Source organism: Coloeus monedula, assembly GCF_965178545.1.
Source record: "Coloeus monedula genome assembly, chromosome: 6".
NCBI lineage: Eukaryota > Metazoa > Chordata > Aves > Passeriformes > Corvidae > Coloeus > Coloeus monedula.
The window spans coordinates 47,297,904-47,314,662 of record NC_138786.1 but is presented as its reverse complement, the minus strand read 5'-3'; the positions used below and the strand labels follow the sequence as shown (position 1 = coordinate 47,314,662).

The 16,759-nt window shown below is 35.2% G+C and overlaps 1 protein-coding gene across 2 annotated transcripts in view; it reads left to right on the top strand.

Annotated features, from left to right (window-relative positions):
* The window catches only part of EML5 (EMAP like 5), a 103,376-nt gene that overhangs the window by 34,494 nt on the left and 52,123 nt on the right, over nucleotides 1-16,759 (top strand). For both annotated transcript variants that reach the window (XM_082284176.1, XM_082284175.1), the window contains exons 6-14: nucleotides 295-430; nucleotides 3,112-3,313; nucleotides 4,405-4,542; nucleotides 5,243-5,499; nucleotides 7,479-7,691; nucleotides 8,600-8,767; nucleotides 10,016-10,122; nucleotides 10,537-10,655; nucleotides 16,275-16,461. In XM_082284176.1, coding sequence (XP_082140302.1) covers nucleotides 295-430; nucleotides 3,112-3,313; nucleotides 4,405-4,542; nucleotides 5,243-5,499; nucleotides 7,479-7,691; nucleotides 8,600-8,767; nucleotides 10,016-10,122; nucleotides 10,537-10,655; nucleotides 16,275-16,461 — 1,527 coding nt within the window. The remainder of the gene's footprint in view (nucleotides 1-294; nucleotides 431-3,111; nucleotides 3,314-4,404; nucleotides 4,543-5,242; nucleotides 5,500-7,478; nucleotides 7,692-8,599; nucleotides 8,768-10,015; nucleotides 10,123-10,536; nucleotides 10,656-16,274; nucleotides 16,462-16,759) is intronic.

Genomic DNA, 16,759 nt, shown 5'->3' with positions numbered 1-16,759 from the left:
AGATCATGGGGACTCTCCATGCTGACATTCATTAGAGTTGGAGCAGGTCCTATGGCAAGAGGATATGAAACTTAGCTCTTTCTAGGGATAAGAAGCAGCATCACTATGATGATGATCATCAGAATGAAAGCATTCTTGCAGCAATTATCTTCCTGTTTATCACTTATTGTTAGTTCTGCTTGTTTTGAGTTTGTTTCCATTTCTGACTCTCTCGTATTTGAAGCTTGTATTAGTTGCATACTGGTTTTCTCTAATCTGTCTATGTTGTTAAAAATAACCTTCTTCTCTCTTTAGGCAGGAATTTTCAGCATGAATGCATGTGAAGAGGGGTTTGCCACTGGTGGCAGGGATGGCTGTGTTCGCTTGTGGGACTTAAATTTTAAACCAATTACTGTGATTGATCTCAGGGAAACAGACCAGGGATACAAAGGTAAAGAGAAGTTTGTTGCTTTCAATATACCAATAAGATAGGAAATTTATCAGTGTTTTGAGCAAGAAAAGACTTTAAAACCCCAAAGCGTTGTTTTATGTATGTTACTATGAGCTATTTGCTAGAAATATGGTAGATCATATGCACTAGTATGAAGGTCACAGTTACTGTTACAAAAAACCCACATATGATGATGTACACACAGATTTAATTTTTATGCACATTGTTTTTAGAGCACAGCAGTTTTTAACAGGGAACAGTAATGCTGTAAGAGAACTTGAAAGAGACAGTGAGATCAAATTTCATTTGCTAGTTATCCAAATTTTCATTGAAACTATTTGGATGTTATCTACAGCTTTGTGGAACTTAGAACGCTACTTACTTGTAGCTATGACTTCAGTTACAGTTCATGTCATGCTAAAATTTTACATAGAGTGTTCCAGATATTGTTGCTGTAATTGTTTAGGATAAGAATACAAACATATATACTGAAGCACTACTGTCACTTACAATATTGCTTTTGTTGGCACTTGGTTTTCTTTGCCCCCAGTCACTTTTGTTATTTTCGAATATCTTGCCAAGAATTTGAAAATGTGCTAGAATGTCTGATAACAATCAGATACTCAGGGTCAATACGTAACTGATTCCAAGTGAAGTCTTTGTATGCTGTAATTGACATGGCATTCCCACCAAGATTGTGAAGTATTGCAACAAGATGAAATAAATTTAATTTTAAACATGCCCTGCAGTAGGGTGGCTCTGTTTTAAATCTAAATTTCTCAGCTACTACTTCACAGTTCTGATGCATGTAGCTGAAAGCTGTTTCATTCCCTGTTTCATTCTTTCAAACTTGTTCTCCACTCCAGTTTATCTCCTTTACTTTTGATGTAACAGACTCATACCATAAACTTTTGCCTTGCCAAATGCCCATGACAGAGCAAGTAGATTTTTTAAAAATCTTATCTTGAATAAAACGAGTTTTCTGAATTTTTTCCTTCACTCCTTTTTTTGTATATACTTTTGAGGACTGCCTTTATGACCTGTCCTCTTGCTCATTTTCTTAATTGCGCTTTCTGCTATTCCAATACCTTACCTCTTGGTATACTCTCCATTTATCCTCCAAGAAGTTGCACTGTATTTCAAAATGTCTACGTCCACCTCAAGAAGTTCCAAATTACTGAAACAGGTGTCTTAATCATCCTTCATCAAATTTCTGGTTGGTTGTTTCTTTATTTTTAAAGCACTGTAGAGAGTATAGCCGTATAATGTCTAAATTATAGGACTGAATGGTAAGGTGCAGTACTGCAGTAATTCAGCAGTACAATCAACAGATCAAATCTGTAAAGCAAGAGAGATGCTGTGGGGGGTTTGAGTAGAACAACAGATGTGCATTTTGAGGGGTGTTTGAGGGGCATTAGCTCTAGTCTGGTTCAGTAGACTGAGCACTGCATTGCAGTTGGAGTGCACGCAGTGCACTCTTGGAGCACATTGTTTTGCTCCATGTGCAGGGAGTTCTTTATTTGTGCATTTGAAGGCTACCTTGTAATGCAAAGCATGTTAAGTAGGCACAATCAGGAGCTTTGCTTTGAGAACTAGCTTTGTCAGAATCAAAACATCTGTGCAGATGCATCAGACTGGCCCGTTAACCCACCATTGTCTGTTTGGAGTCATGCAGGTTTTTTCCAATGTAAAATTAATAACACTGGGGTTTTCTTTTCAGTCTACATGGATAAAAATATTTTTCAAAAGCACGTCAACCTAGACCACCACAATATTCCTTTCTTTTATCTGATAGATATAATTTTGTCTCACATATTAATCCAGAGTAGTTTTTCAAAGGTATTTCTGAGCTATTCTCCACAAAAGTCATTGTTTAGGCAAAGTGAGTTAAATTAGGCATTTCTACCATCTGGTTACATACATTTCAAATTGGCAACATTGAGTTGCATTACCCGAATGTGAAAAATACAGCCTGTTTTAAAAGGTGCATGTTTCTAAGACTGGCTTCTCAGTGTAAACTCTCCTAATTTACATGTTACGATTCCTGACCTTATCTACAAACAAAGCCTGTGAATGCTTACTTCCACTGTAAGCCTAAAAACTAATTCAGTTGTTAGGAATGCATGTTAAATTCTATCAGGAATCTTTTTCACCTCTCTATAAGTTGTTTCGGTTTGATTTATTGTTATTTTTTATTTAGTAGGAAAAAATAATTCTATATACTATTGAGATGTTAAAAAGAATTGGGCTGTATGACTGTCTTACATATAATGCTTGTTCTGCTGATGCTTCTGTCAGCATATATAATTTAGGTTCACCTACCTAGTACTAAGGTCCATGGTTTGATCAGAAATGGTAGTTTTTATTCTCTGCTACCTTTGTTGAAGTGTAAAGATAGGGCATAATTTCAGCTTCAAATGTCAGTACTATATTTGTCCTCTATTAAAACCAGACTCATGTTTAATTTTAGAAATTTTTTAATACTAAGCTTAAAAAGTTTATGTTCCAAGGGTATAATAGTATGCCACTATCTATGAAATAGAAAGAGTAAAAGAAGTAAATCCAGGAATAAGAGAAGGTGTATGGATACTTCTTGACATTTTCTTGCTTTGTCATTTGCTACTTTACCTTTGTTTTACAAGTTCTGAGGATGTGTCTCTGAGTAACAATCTCTTCTACAGGTCTCTCTGTAAGAAGTGTTTGCTGGAGAGGAGACCATATACTCGTTGGGACTCAAGATAGTGAAATTTTTGAAATTGTGGTGCATGAGCGTAATAAGCCTTTCCTGATAATGCAGGGGCACTGTGAAGGAGAGCTGTGGGCTTTGGCTGTCCATCCTACAAAGCCCCTGGCCATGACTGGAAGCGATGATCGATCAGTCAGGTTAAATTTTGTTTCTTTGTTAAACTGCATAGAGTTTTATACAATCAACTCATTTTGTAGGTAGCCTAATTGAAATGTATACATTTTAAAGGTATTAAAATGTGGCATTGATGTACTTCCATAGTTAAGTTATGCAGGAAACTAGTGTTCTCCAGTAATAAAATACAGTGGAAGTATATATTTCCCAAAACCTCCCATGTATGGAATTTGAAAACACTTCATTTAGGCAAACATTGAGCACTCATGTTCGAGTATCCTTTAAGTCTTTCCTTTTCAGGAGTTATGTTAAGCATGCACAGCTTGTGATGAAAAAATTATGATAAAAACTTACACATTTAGCTCCTACCATATTTACTTTTTCAAATGCTGGAAATTAGCTTTTGATGTGTGAATTTCATCAAACCTTGTGCATGCATTGTGAACAGAATATAAAGGCTCAGAAAGCCCAAAAATTTACTTCCTTTTACATGTTCATTTCTGTTTTTTTGGGTCAAAACCACCTTTACTTTCTTATAAGTTAAAGGTGTTGGCATTTTTGTTAAATATCTCAAGTGTCACACTTAAGCAAATCAGTAATTCAATTATTAATCTTGAAATAACGCTCTCAAATTTCAGATACGTTTTGTAAATAAGAGATGTAATCTACCTTGTTGTAAAAACTTACATATTATAATATTATTAGCTAAAAGGAGTTACCAGGAATGACTTTTTAATAGAAAAAGCTGTTTATACTGATCAAAGTCTTTAATTGTTATTTAATGTTTTTGACTAAAATTATTAGAAAAATAGTGGAATTTTTGCAGGAGTGGTCTAAAAGTATATATTGTTATATGCTATCATTTTTTATATTCAGAAAATCAAAATTAACCTGTCCCCATGTTTTCCACTAGAGATGTTCCTGCCTCTTAAAATGTAAGAGTATTCCTTGCTATATGCAAAATTCACACTTATGTCTTAGATTTTCCCTGTGGAAAGTTACTTTAAAATGGGACACTTCCGTGTCCATCATGGTGCAGAAATTGTGGCCTTCATTTTACCTGTGACAAAGCTGCACACCCTTTTTTACATTTCAAATAATTACTTTGGTTTAGAATTTGGAGTTTAATAGACCATGCTCTGATTGCCCGGTGCAACATGGAAGAACCCATTCGCTGTGCCGCGGTTAGTACTGATGGAATCCATCTTGCTCTTGGAATGAAGGATGGCTCTTTCACTGTGCTTCGGGTCAGGTATGGTACAAAAATTAAAAATAGATACGTTATTGATATATTGATACTCCTGAGGCCATGCAGGCGATCACATGTGGTTTTTGTTTTAAATTGCAGAGGGTGCTCAGATCTTTTTAATGTGTGCTTCATATGTTCATGCTGATCTGTAACAACCCATTTGAAAAAATATATTGGTTTATTTTCAGAGTGGCAATGTTCTAGGAAATGTTTTTCTTTAGGTTTTAGATTTATTAATTATCCTTGAATTACTAAGAAAAAAATTGTCATTACTTCCTAAATTGTTTCCATGTGTTGGAATTCTGCTGTCAGCACGTCATGCATACAAAACCAGTGCTGCCTTGTGCTGCTGTGATCCCACAGTTTTAAAGGGAAAATGAGATCCGTGTCTCATGTCAGTGAAGTCTCCTTCCCCGGGAGGAATAAAGATCTCATCATCTACCTGATGAAATTTTCTTGTGAACCCAGTTTGAACAGTTCCTTTTGTTCACTGTCCCTAAGCCCAGTGGAGCACCTTCTTGTGTCACTGTTTCCTTATCTTTTTTCTCCATGAAGCCCATACCAACTCTGAAAACAGCAGTGTTGTGTTTGTACACAGCATAGTTAAGTTCAATTTCACAATCTTGTTCGTTTTTTAGACTGGGAACTTGACAGTGTGATGAGGCTCTTCTCTACTTATGACATGCTTTCTTTCATACTACAGAGATATGACTGAGGTTGTTCATATCAAAGACAGGAAAGAAGCTATTCATGAACTCAAATATTCTCCAGATGGGAATTTCCTAGCTGTTGGTTCCAATGACAGCTCTGTGGATGTATATGGTGTTGTTCAGCGATACAAGAAAGTTGGGGAATGTGTTGGATCCTTAAGCTTCATCACGCATATGGATTGGTCTTCAGACAGTAAATACTTACAGACCAATGATGGCAATGGAAAGAGACTTTTTTACAGAATGCCAAGTAAGTTTCTGAGTTGCCTTAATGATATTTGTTACTTATCACAGAAATAACATATAGTGGTTCTGTAAAAAAAGTCAAATGTAAATCCTGGTTCAAAGCATGGGGGTATAGAGAAAGTTTTTTGTAAATTCATAAAAGTATTTGCCACATTTTAGTAAGTACAGCGTTTTTCTGGCAAAGTTACTGAAATATTTTTATCCTTCTGTGTTGACTCTTCTTTCCAATGCATCTTTTCATACTAGGGATGCTGACTTATTATTTGTTTTATTTCTCAGAAATAAATTTTTGCTCCAACTTTTAAAAAAATAATTAAAATTAAGCATTTAAATTAAATTTTTGCAATAGCTTAATAGCTTTGTACTTCTGGAGCTTGAATATTAAATGAATTATCATTTGATTGCACTGCATGGTTTTTTAAATATGTGGAAAAATCTGTACCTTGCAGCTCAGAAGAGGCATTTGGTTTTCTAGAACAGTTTTTGTGGCAGACTGAGGAATTCATCTTAAAAGAGCTTTTGCAGTGAGGAACTTCGTGACAACCCCATTATTGCAAGTGTTTTCAATACAATTATTTTGAAAACTTTACTGAGCTGTCCCATACTCTTGAAATAATTTCTGTCAAAGTAGTTCCCTCTGTAGGGTACCTATGCAGATATTATGATCTTAAAGCTTGAAATTTAAGTAGTCCTTATTAGAATATGCCAGTGGCAGTATTTATCACAAGGCTTGACTTCTATTTGTTGCACACACTCTTTACATAATACCATTCTGTATTCTTCCCAGTCATCTTAGTAGTATTTGTATTTGTAGTAATGGTGTATTATCACCACTTTTTATATTGTCCTTTCATTGCTATACAAGATTTATGCTTTGCACTGCACATTATTCAGAGATCCTTGGAGCTTTTTATGCCTCTCTGCTGAAGCATCTAGTTCATTCTATGCACAAGTTTGTTTCTGTGCACTGAATGCGACAGAAGATGTGTAAGAAAATATAGTGAGAATTTAATTAGACAGTAACAAATACACACAGGAGGAGTGCTTTGAAGTTAGAGAGACAGCTTTCAACCTGGAGTTTCTTTGTATGTTAGAATGTGAGATTGTGAAACCTTGCTTATGAAAAAGGTTTAGCAAAGTCAGTGGAGTTAGAGGAATCTCCTAAATATTTCAAAATAATTAACAAATTGTGTAACAACTGAAATTCCACTATGAGATAAGGAACTTAGAGTTGTCTGGTACAAGATCTTCAGGACTTAGTTATAGATATAACCAGTATTGGTAATCATTGTTTACATGGATTTAGTGATTGGAAGGCTGAGAAGTGAATTGCTGTCCTGCTCACCTTCTGCAGGTGTGTATGCAGTCTGACTCACAGCTTTTACATTTGCTTGCACCATTCTTGCATTGCTCCAGCCCTTGGCTTCTGGCCTTTCCAGAAGACAAGTATTTATTAAATGGGCCTTTGGTCTGACTCAGCTCCTCAGCTCTTACTTTGTGGGGTTGGATCAATCTCATTACAGATAGAGCTGGTGTGAAATAATGTAACAGGGATCTAAGCACAAATTTGGCATTTTTAGTAATTTACGGTAGCCAGATATGAGTTCTTCAGTTCTTGCTCTAAGAATCTAAATCCAAGTTTCTAGAATCATTCAGCAACAGAATTTTTTTATGAACTTCAGCTTAGAATGATTATATCTGTTTTTGATAAACATTTAAAAAAATAACACAGCCTCAAGTAGATACCAAGAAGTAATAAAAACTATAAAGTACCAAACCTATGATCTTCTGTTAAATAGTCTTGGGAAGCCTTATTACTAACACTGTTGGTCATATTAGGGAATACTAGATCAGGACAGTTTCAGAAGTCAGTTTTTAATTCTGTTGCACTTGGATCAATTTTTAGATAATTTTTTTTGAATGTTAGGTTTTTTAGAATTGGGTAAGTGAATATTTGAAAATGGCTCTTTATTTTTTGCTTAGGTGGAAAAGAAGTGACAAACAAGGAGGAATTGAAGGGCATTCAGTGGGCATCATGGACCTGTGTTTCTGGTGTTGAAGTTAATGGAATCTGGCCCAAATATTCAGATATAAATGATATAAATTCTGTGGATGCGAATTTTATTGGGCAAGTTATGGTTACAGCTGATGATTATGGAATAGTAAAGCTCTTTCGGTACCCATGTCTAAGAAAAGGTAAAACTTTTGCCTTTAAAATTCAATTATACTTGTATTTTTTAATTGTGGCTATTCAAGGAAAATGTATTGAAAAGGTTTTTAATATCACTTTTTGCAAAAAGAGTTTTAAAAAATGGGGCAATATCAGTCTTTAAAAACACAACACCAAGAACATTTCTTTAAGTACATAAAGCTTGAAGACATATCCTAAGACTCATCCATGCAGTTGTAGCCAGAATTAAACGTGAATGGTGGCTAGAATGAAGTTCTTCAAACGGCTCTGAAACAATGAAGCCTTTCTGGTCTAAAAAGATATCTTTATAATGGAGTGCTGTTAGGAACTTCAGTAACTTATCCAATGACTGTGTTGTAATTATGTAGCAGTGAAAACCTTAACTTGATGTAGCTGTACTACTACTACCCGTTCTACTGCTAAACGTGGGAGGAGATGAATTGCCAGAAGCGCTTAGCACTCAGATTGTACAGTGGGAACCCGTGCTACAAGCATGTATATGGGGGTGTTTTCACAGACCTAAATATACATGATTTAAATAACTATATTTTTTCAAAGTAGAAGTAATAATTGTAAAAATCTTGGTTTGTAAAAAGTAAAATAAAATTAATACAGTGAAATTTAAAAGATTTCTAGTACACCTCAATACAGCATTATCATGTGTCTTCTGTTCCTGTTTTTAACTTGATGAAGTTATTATATTTTGGAACTTAAACTTAAAAATATATCTTATACACAGATTAAAATTTGTGAAAACTGCAAAAAGTTGTTGCTGTTGATTAAAATACCAGTAGTAATTTAAATATCTTTATTAAACACTACTTTTTCTATGGGTTCCTTAATATGATTTTCTGAGGTGCTTCTGAAACATTTGTTTCACAAACATTGAGAGAGATTTTTATTTTTGTTCTAGGAGCAAAGTTTAAAAAATATCTTGGTCATTCTGCTCATGTGACAAATGTCAGATGGTCGCATGATCACCAATGGGTTGTTTCCATTGGGGGAGCTGATCATTCTGTCTTTCAGTGGAAGTTTGTCCCCGACCGCAAGTTGAAGGACACTCTTCATATAGCACCCCAAGGTACGTAACTAACTAAAAAGAACACCAGCAAAAGGGTGGAAGTTGGGGAGGCTAAAAGAGAAGTAAAATTCTTAGGTGCAGGTATTGAAATAGATGTTCAAAATTGTCAGTCTGCACAATTACAACCGTTGTTGTTCTTTAAACTTTGCAGGTGTCTGAAGCACCTGGTAGAGTTGTCTAATACTTGCCAGTACCCTGTGTGTTCAGGCTAGCAAGAGCATGAAAAAACCTTCACTGCTGTGTTTCCTTTGCAATGGAAAATTTTTAAAGTTCAGATCACAGATACGAATTTCTGAATTCTGTATATATATCATCCTTTACTAAATTGACAACAACTGGATGCTTAGGTGTCACTGGAAAAATAGATTTTTATACTAACTTGATTAAAATTTTGAAGTACTTAGGTGATAATTTAAGTATTATAACTGATTATTTAATTTTTTTTTTAAGGGAGAATGTAGATGTTTAATGTTTGGGAAAAAATGAAGATCATGTTTCCACTAGTGACTAATACAGCAATTATTGTCATGAGTTTCCTAAAATCAAAACAGTTAAATGAGTGCCTCCCTTGGAAATTCCTAAAGGAATTTAGAGAATCCTTTGGGGAAATAAGCATATAGAGTTACAATAAAATAGGCTGTTTCACCATTTAATTGCTCAGATCAGATGAATATGTATCAGTATGGATCCAGCAAACAGGTAAGTGAGTACAGATGCAGTGCTGAACTTGTCAGTGACAAATGCAGAAGGAAATAATGTTAGGCTCTTCCTACATGTCAAACTATACATGACTACCCTTTTTCTCTGCAGTCACAAAAATTTTTGCCCCTTTCTTCCCATCTATAATTTTTTCCCTCCTCCCTAACCTACCTGAAGAATTTTTACTCTCATCAGTGGCTGAGTTTAACATAAGTTTCTCTTTGGACCCTTTGTTAAGGTTGTGCAAGTCTTAGCTTCTGCTCTATACTCATTATTTCATTCTCTTCTTTTTTCCTTTCCTCCTAACATTAAAGTTGATGAAACAATTTTAGTTAATGAAAACTAACTCACTTCAACACCCACAATTATCATATTTATGGCTTATTTCTTATGTAGCAGCAGAATTGTTCCTGTGTATTATTAGCAGTTTATGTTGTGGTTAATATAAGCACTGATTATCAAGTCAGAAACTTTAATCAGTTACTTTAAACACTTTCTGGCTTGTAATTTGGGTTGATTAAGTTTTTATTTCTGTTTTCTTGGTGACAGAGAGTCTGGTTGATTCTAATAGTGATGAATCAGATTCAGATCAGTCTGATGTTCCAGAGCTGGACTCTGAAATTGAACAGGAGACGCAGATCACCTATCGTCGACAGGTAAAGGTTTCAGTTTTAATGGCAGTTGGAAGCTTCCCAGGATTTAAATTGCTTGTTTATGAAGACTGTTGAAATCTCAAAACTGGAGACACTGCATGGGAACTGACCAAAACCTTTAGAATTTTTTTTACCTGATGCATTCAAAAGATCAAAGTTATTAAAATACAATGATTAATTAATAATTACAAGTAAAATATTAATTAATATTAATATTAACAGGGAGAAAAATGATTACATGTATTCCTAGAATGCAATTTAAAACCAAGCTGCGGTATACGATCACTGGCTACAGATATTGGAAGGTTTCTTTCAATTATGTCAGAATAACATTTTCTTGAGTGATAACTGTGGCTGAATTCTCAGAAATGTTTTTCTGATGAGTCTTTTAATTTTTAAGTATGCTTTTTCTTAAAGGTTTACAAAGAAGATCTACCTCAACTTAAAGAGCAATGCAAAGAAAAAAGAAAAAGTGCAGCTTCTAAGAGACGTGAGCGAGCTCCAGGGAACAGTATAAGACTACATTTTGTTCATGGGTATGCAAAGTAGGATTCTTTAAAATATACAAGCAGACTGTTTGATTTTGTAGACTGGTATTTGTAATTTAATAATCTGATTGAAGACTTTTGACTTTCTGTTGCTTTATGATTTACTAATTTTATTTATATCTGTAGAAATAAATTTACAGTAAATGAATAGAAAGCTTTGATGCCAACATACTAATTCTACACATGAATTCTGAAATGAATTTGCACTGAAACTTTACCTGGTACTTATTGCTTAAATACAGATGACTAAATGAAGTATTCAGTAGTCTCACCCCTACTTTTCAGTATCTGGAAGGCAATAGTTCTCTTTCGTGTTTTATTTTGATAGCTGGAACAGAAACTTTGTGTAGTTGAAGATGAATGGGTTCTGTACAGACTGGTGTTTCTAGCAGTGATTTATTAAAAATAAAAGTATAAGCTGTTTGTACCTAGTCTGAAAAACTCACATGTTCCTCTGTTAGCTTAGGAATTAAATGTAATTCTTAATAGGTCTTTTAAGTTCGTTAAAAATGAATTTATTCTCTTTTTGGTGCTAATTTGAGTAGCAGAATGACTTTCAGATGCATCCTTGAAATCTTACAATTTCATCTTTAGGATTATTAGTCTCCCATAACTCTTCATAAGTGAAGAATTTTTATCAGAACAAAGATGTGGTGTTTTAAAACAAACTGGTACTAGATGTTACTGCATTAGAATAGTGATCAGAAATGTAAATTCTCTTGATACAAAGCAAAACTAAAGCCTTTATTTAATTAAGACATTGCATATCAAGTGTTCCTTTCAAAAGATATCTCTTTGCAGGAATACAGCTTCTTTTCAGACATAACTAAATGCACTGAGAAGTTACTGATACTGTCTATCTTTATAATGGCACTTAAACAATTTTAGTAGGACTCCACATGGAATGCTTAATAAATTAATTGGCTAAGAAGAGTTAATATTCAACTCAGCAGTTTTGTCTGTAGAAGACATGTAGTCTGAGTAATAGCATTGGAAATAATGACAGCTGGGAAGCTTGGTACAGGGTTGGGTTTTTTAATTTCTTTTTGGTGCTCCAGAATTCTCAGGTGAAGATTTTTATATCTGTATAGAAAATGCGTTAAGGTGGGTAGCTGCTATATGTAGTCTTTAAAATTTGGTCTAAAAATAAAACCAAATGATCCTGAAGAAGATGTAGCACAAGCAAGGTCCCTGGATCTTTGGTATTATTGTTATTTCCTTCACAACAGAAGTGAAGCTTGACCAGAATATCCAGGAATGACCAGAAGTAGAATGTCCTGTTGAGTTCTGTCTGATTACCCAATGGGCATCAAGAAAACTAATGAAGAATCCATGCTGAACAACAGATTTTTCTCAATATCCAGGCTGTTAACTTTAAAGTGACCCACATCCAAGTGAGTAATAGGCATATTCTCTGATTCAGGAGGTCTGATTTGCTTCCTCTTTCTTTAGCTGCAATGGAAATGTCTTGGATGTTCCTTGAAAATCTAAGAAGTGGTACTTTTTTAAATTAGGGGAATTAGAAGCTCTTTTTCTTTTCTTTGTTTTTGAGCTTGTTGGTCTTGTGTTTTGAATTTGTCAACTGCCTTGAAAGATGAACTTTTAAAAATCTCTTGATATCCTGTAAGAAATCTTTTAAACCTCTGGTTACTTCCTGTTTCGGAAGGAGATAAAATCTGGAGTGTGTGAGCCAGCTTCTGACTAACATGGATGAGGAAAGAACTTCTGTTAAGGGGTTCATCTTTAAGTGTGTCTTTCTCTAAGAGATCTGATGCAGTCATGATCAGAAACATGTTATTAAATTGGTGTACAAATTTGACCTCTTTTTGACTATTCCTGTGTTTTAATTCTGCCATGTCTTTGGTAGGGTGGTGGTTCAGAAACATGAACTATTCAGAAGAACCTTTTTCTTGGACTCAATGCTTATTATGCTTTCTTTCTGCTGGCAGAAAATAAGGATGCACATGTAATACTCATGCCCCATATTCTCTCAAAGCTATGCTGTTGATTTCACAAGAATGATTTTTTATATTTTTGAATATTCATAGAATCATAGAATGATTTTTCAATATTCAAAGGATTTAAGCACAATCTAGTTTGAGTTTCAGGATATTCATTGAACTAACCTTACTGTAAGATGAAATTTGGTAACAGTTTCAAGATGACATGGGAATGCTCTTTAATGAGAGCCTTATAACACCTTGCATGGATTCCTACAAGTACCTACAAATAATATCTGAAGGGAATAGTCTATGAGCGTCTCCTCTTGATAAAACACTACTGCTATGCAGAATAGTTTTTAAAAAAATAAAAGTCTCCACCTTTGTACTAAAGACTCTGTTCTCAATCATGTTAGTTTTGATATTTGGTTCTTCTAGTGATTTTTGGGGGAGGGTTGGACTACATCTGGAAACTTCCCACATACACTTTGAAGAGTAACATGCAAATTTTGAAACTCTTAGAGCATTAGACAAGCTATGGACATCGACTCTTTTCCCAGTGAGGACACTACTTGTGAAGTTGCCTGTTAGTTGGATATAGATGTGTAACTTGCAAATGTGGGTAGGATTTGGCTTCATGTTACAGAATTCACAGTTATGGGCTCAAAAGGAGATGGTTTTATGTGTATATCTAAACTTCCATCACAGTCAATGGAGATCCAGTTAGTAGTCAGTGGAGCATAAGAAGTGATTTGGCTCAGGTAAAATGAAATGCTGATGGTTGGCCAGCTGAGCAGCCCTGCAGGTTCAACTGACTGTATTGACTACAACACTGTTGATTAAAATGTAGGAGTTAATGTGTCTAACGAACATGTGAACACCTATGCTTTAATCTCAAATTGAATGCAGCCCCTGCTATTCATGACTTTGGTAATGGTAATTTTTTTTTTCCTATGCAGCACTGAGGAAGCTGCATCTTCTTCTGATAGTTACTGTCATATTAACTTGAATCAATCCTGGATCATTAACTATGGCAGAATGCAGTCTTATATCTATTGTGCCTTCTTATGTATTATCCAGTAACTACAATACAGAACTTGCTTTCATTATTATTTAATTTATAGTTGCTAATCAAGATGCCTTGTAAATTTCTTTGGTTTGTTTTCTGCATGTGAATAAATTATTTCTCTTAATGCTTTTTCTGACATTAGCTAATAATCTCAGTTCTAAATTGGTTAAATAATATGGAGATATAAGTATTTTGGAACTGTGTAGAATATTCTTAGGGAATGATCTACATTGAAATATCCTTCTTTTCATTGCTGTTTAACCTAGGCCCATCACTTTCCCTCTGGTGAAAAGGAGCTGTATAGTCAAGGAGTTAATAAACTGGCACATGGGAAAGACCAAATGTCTTTAATTTGGTTACAAAGAGTCTGTTGGCACTGCTTGATATTTTGGCAAAATATGTTGTATTTTAATTAAAAACTGATTGTACTAATTTTTGTAATAAATAGAGGAAATTAACTAAAATTAACTTCTGTCACAAGAAGTTATAGATATAATTAATAAGAACTATTTTCCTGCATCCTAGATACATTTTGGATATTTTGAGCAGTCCTGTGATACATGACAGTGATGTACTCAGTTTCGCTTGGTTTAATTTAGGGTATATAGGCAATTGTTATGATGAGCTGGGAAAATTCTGAATTTCTGGGTTGCATGTAGGAGGACCTGAAACCCTTTTGCTGTCTTCATGCATTTTACTTTTATAGGTGAGTGCTAAGTTTGCAAGAAATTGCTCAATGTCCAGTATTTCTTTCAGCATACGTATTTTCATAGCTGTAGGGTAGGGTGCATTTTTGGCCTTTTTTTTTTAAAAAAAAATTACTCTGTGTTTGCAAAGGAAATCCAGTATGTTTTGCAAAGCACAGTGCAGAGTGAGGCACTGGAAAATGATGTCTGAACAGCAGTAGGTTCAGGTATCTTCTCTGGCACTGTGTCTGCCTTTATAATCCCTGCCCCTCATGGAGTGTTGTCATGTACTTAAAATGGTGATGTTGTATACTGTGATAGGTTATTTTTGTTTTCTTTCTTCATAGTGACTGCAGGTCATTGTATATTCTGTTCCTTAAAAACCTAGTGGCTGTACATTGAGGCAGGCAGATAGCATTTTGGGTTAGGCAGAAATCAGCTTCAAAACATCTGCACATGCTGCTGCAGGGGAAGGTTGTTAGTGAAGGATGTGGGTGGAGGGAGAGCAAAGCAAGACTGAAGAGTCTGCACTTGTATTGTGAGTCTAAATTGCTGGTCACTTTGAGAAGAGTAGGGAGCAGACGTATAGCTGAGCCTCAGATCAAATGTAAAGAGAGATTCTGCTAGAGACCTTGAAGGGACAATAACGCAGGAGAAACTGAAAAGTTGCTGGATTAGGACCAAATCTGAAGTTAATAACCTGCCTGTGAATACCAATCTAAACAGTGAGTTGAAGGGAGCCTTATTTAAAAGCTTTTATTTCTGTGCTATCACAATTTTTGCTGGTTTAAGAAGTTGACTTTTCTTGTTTGTGATCTAATGAGACCCAGCTTTGGACTTCCAGTATGGCAGACAATACAAAGCTGGGAGGAGAGGCTGGCAGACTCAGTGGCTGTGCTGCCATCTGGAGGGACCTGCGCAGGTTAGAGAACTGGGCAGGGAGGAGTTTCATAAGCTTCCAAATGTTTGAGATGCAAGTTCCTGAAACGCAACATTCTTCTTCTGGAGAGCAACGGACCTGGATTATCTACTGGTGTGTTTAAAAACTTCGTGTAGTGATTTTAGTAATTTTTCTCTAATCACATACAGTGACATAGGTACCATTGTGTGTAATGTAGGTGAGCCAAAAGAAATACATTGTGTTCAAATCTGCTCCAAGTATGTGCTCTGTTGTTTTCCAGTAATGGATAGATTAAGTGTTTATGAACATGGATCCATGGTTTTTGGAATGTTCATTAAACTAAAGTTGGGCAGCTGCCTCGCAGATTCATTACTTCCCCAGTGCATATGGTTGCACTGTGTACATAAGGAAAGATGTATATAACTTCATGATCTTAGTCACACCTAGGAAGAAATGAGTATACTGAGACAGTGCATACAGACCTCAGTTGGGAGTTGGCCTACTCATGCCAGTTCCTGTATCAGTACAGAAAGCAGACAGGTGTTCCTTCAAAAAAAGAAACTGTTCTAGAAAAAATTTATGCATTTGTTTTCTGTTATCAATTTTCCAGAAACGATCATGTTTTGCTGCCTGATTTTTGAGCAATAGGAGAGAGCCAAAACTAATACTTTGGACATTTTCTATTTCACTTAACTACATGTTGCATGCCAAACTTCTCCATGTGGTCTGGAAAAATTACTAGCTATTACTTTCTCTTCTAAACTAGCTGTGGACAGTAACAATTAAGTGCCACTTTTAAACTAGTGCTTGTAGTACTGATGTCTGAATAGTAAATTAGATTGGTAAATTGGTGTTCCTTTGGGGAAGTATATTCATAATTTTAAAACACCAAAACAGTAATTGGTAAGTAATGTGAGTTTTACGTGTGCAAAATTCATCCAGCATAATTTTGTCTCAGTTTCAGTATATATGTTTATGACTTTGGTGAAGAAACCCTTTTTCTTTAATTAGTTACAGAGGTTACGACTGTCGAAGCAATCTCTTCTACACGCAGACGGGTGAAATTGTATACCATGTGGCAGCGGTGGGAGTGGTGTACAACCGGCAGCAGAACACACAGCGCTTTTATCTAGGTCATGATGATGACATTCTTTGCCTTGCTATTCATCCCTTAAAGGACTATGTGGCAACAGGCCAGGTAGGATTCATGTTTATCTGCAATAACAATCTGAAGTTGTTACTACTGAATTAAGAAAGGCCTTGGAGGTCTTGGGGGAGGAGCATCCAGTCTACATTTATTCAGGTGAAGGACTGCATTTCTGTTGCAGATGGAATCATGGTAAAAAACTGACACAGAAGTGTTTTTTACAGTTCTTTATATTATGGTAAGAGTCTATAGTTCATAGTTTATCTGAACCTCTTTTAAAATTAAGAATAGATTAATATTTTTTATTCAGCATTATGTTGCTGCTTCTTGATAACTGGTGGGGGAAGTG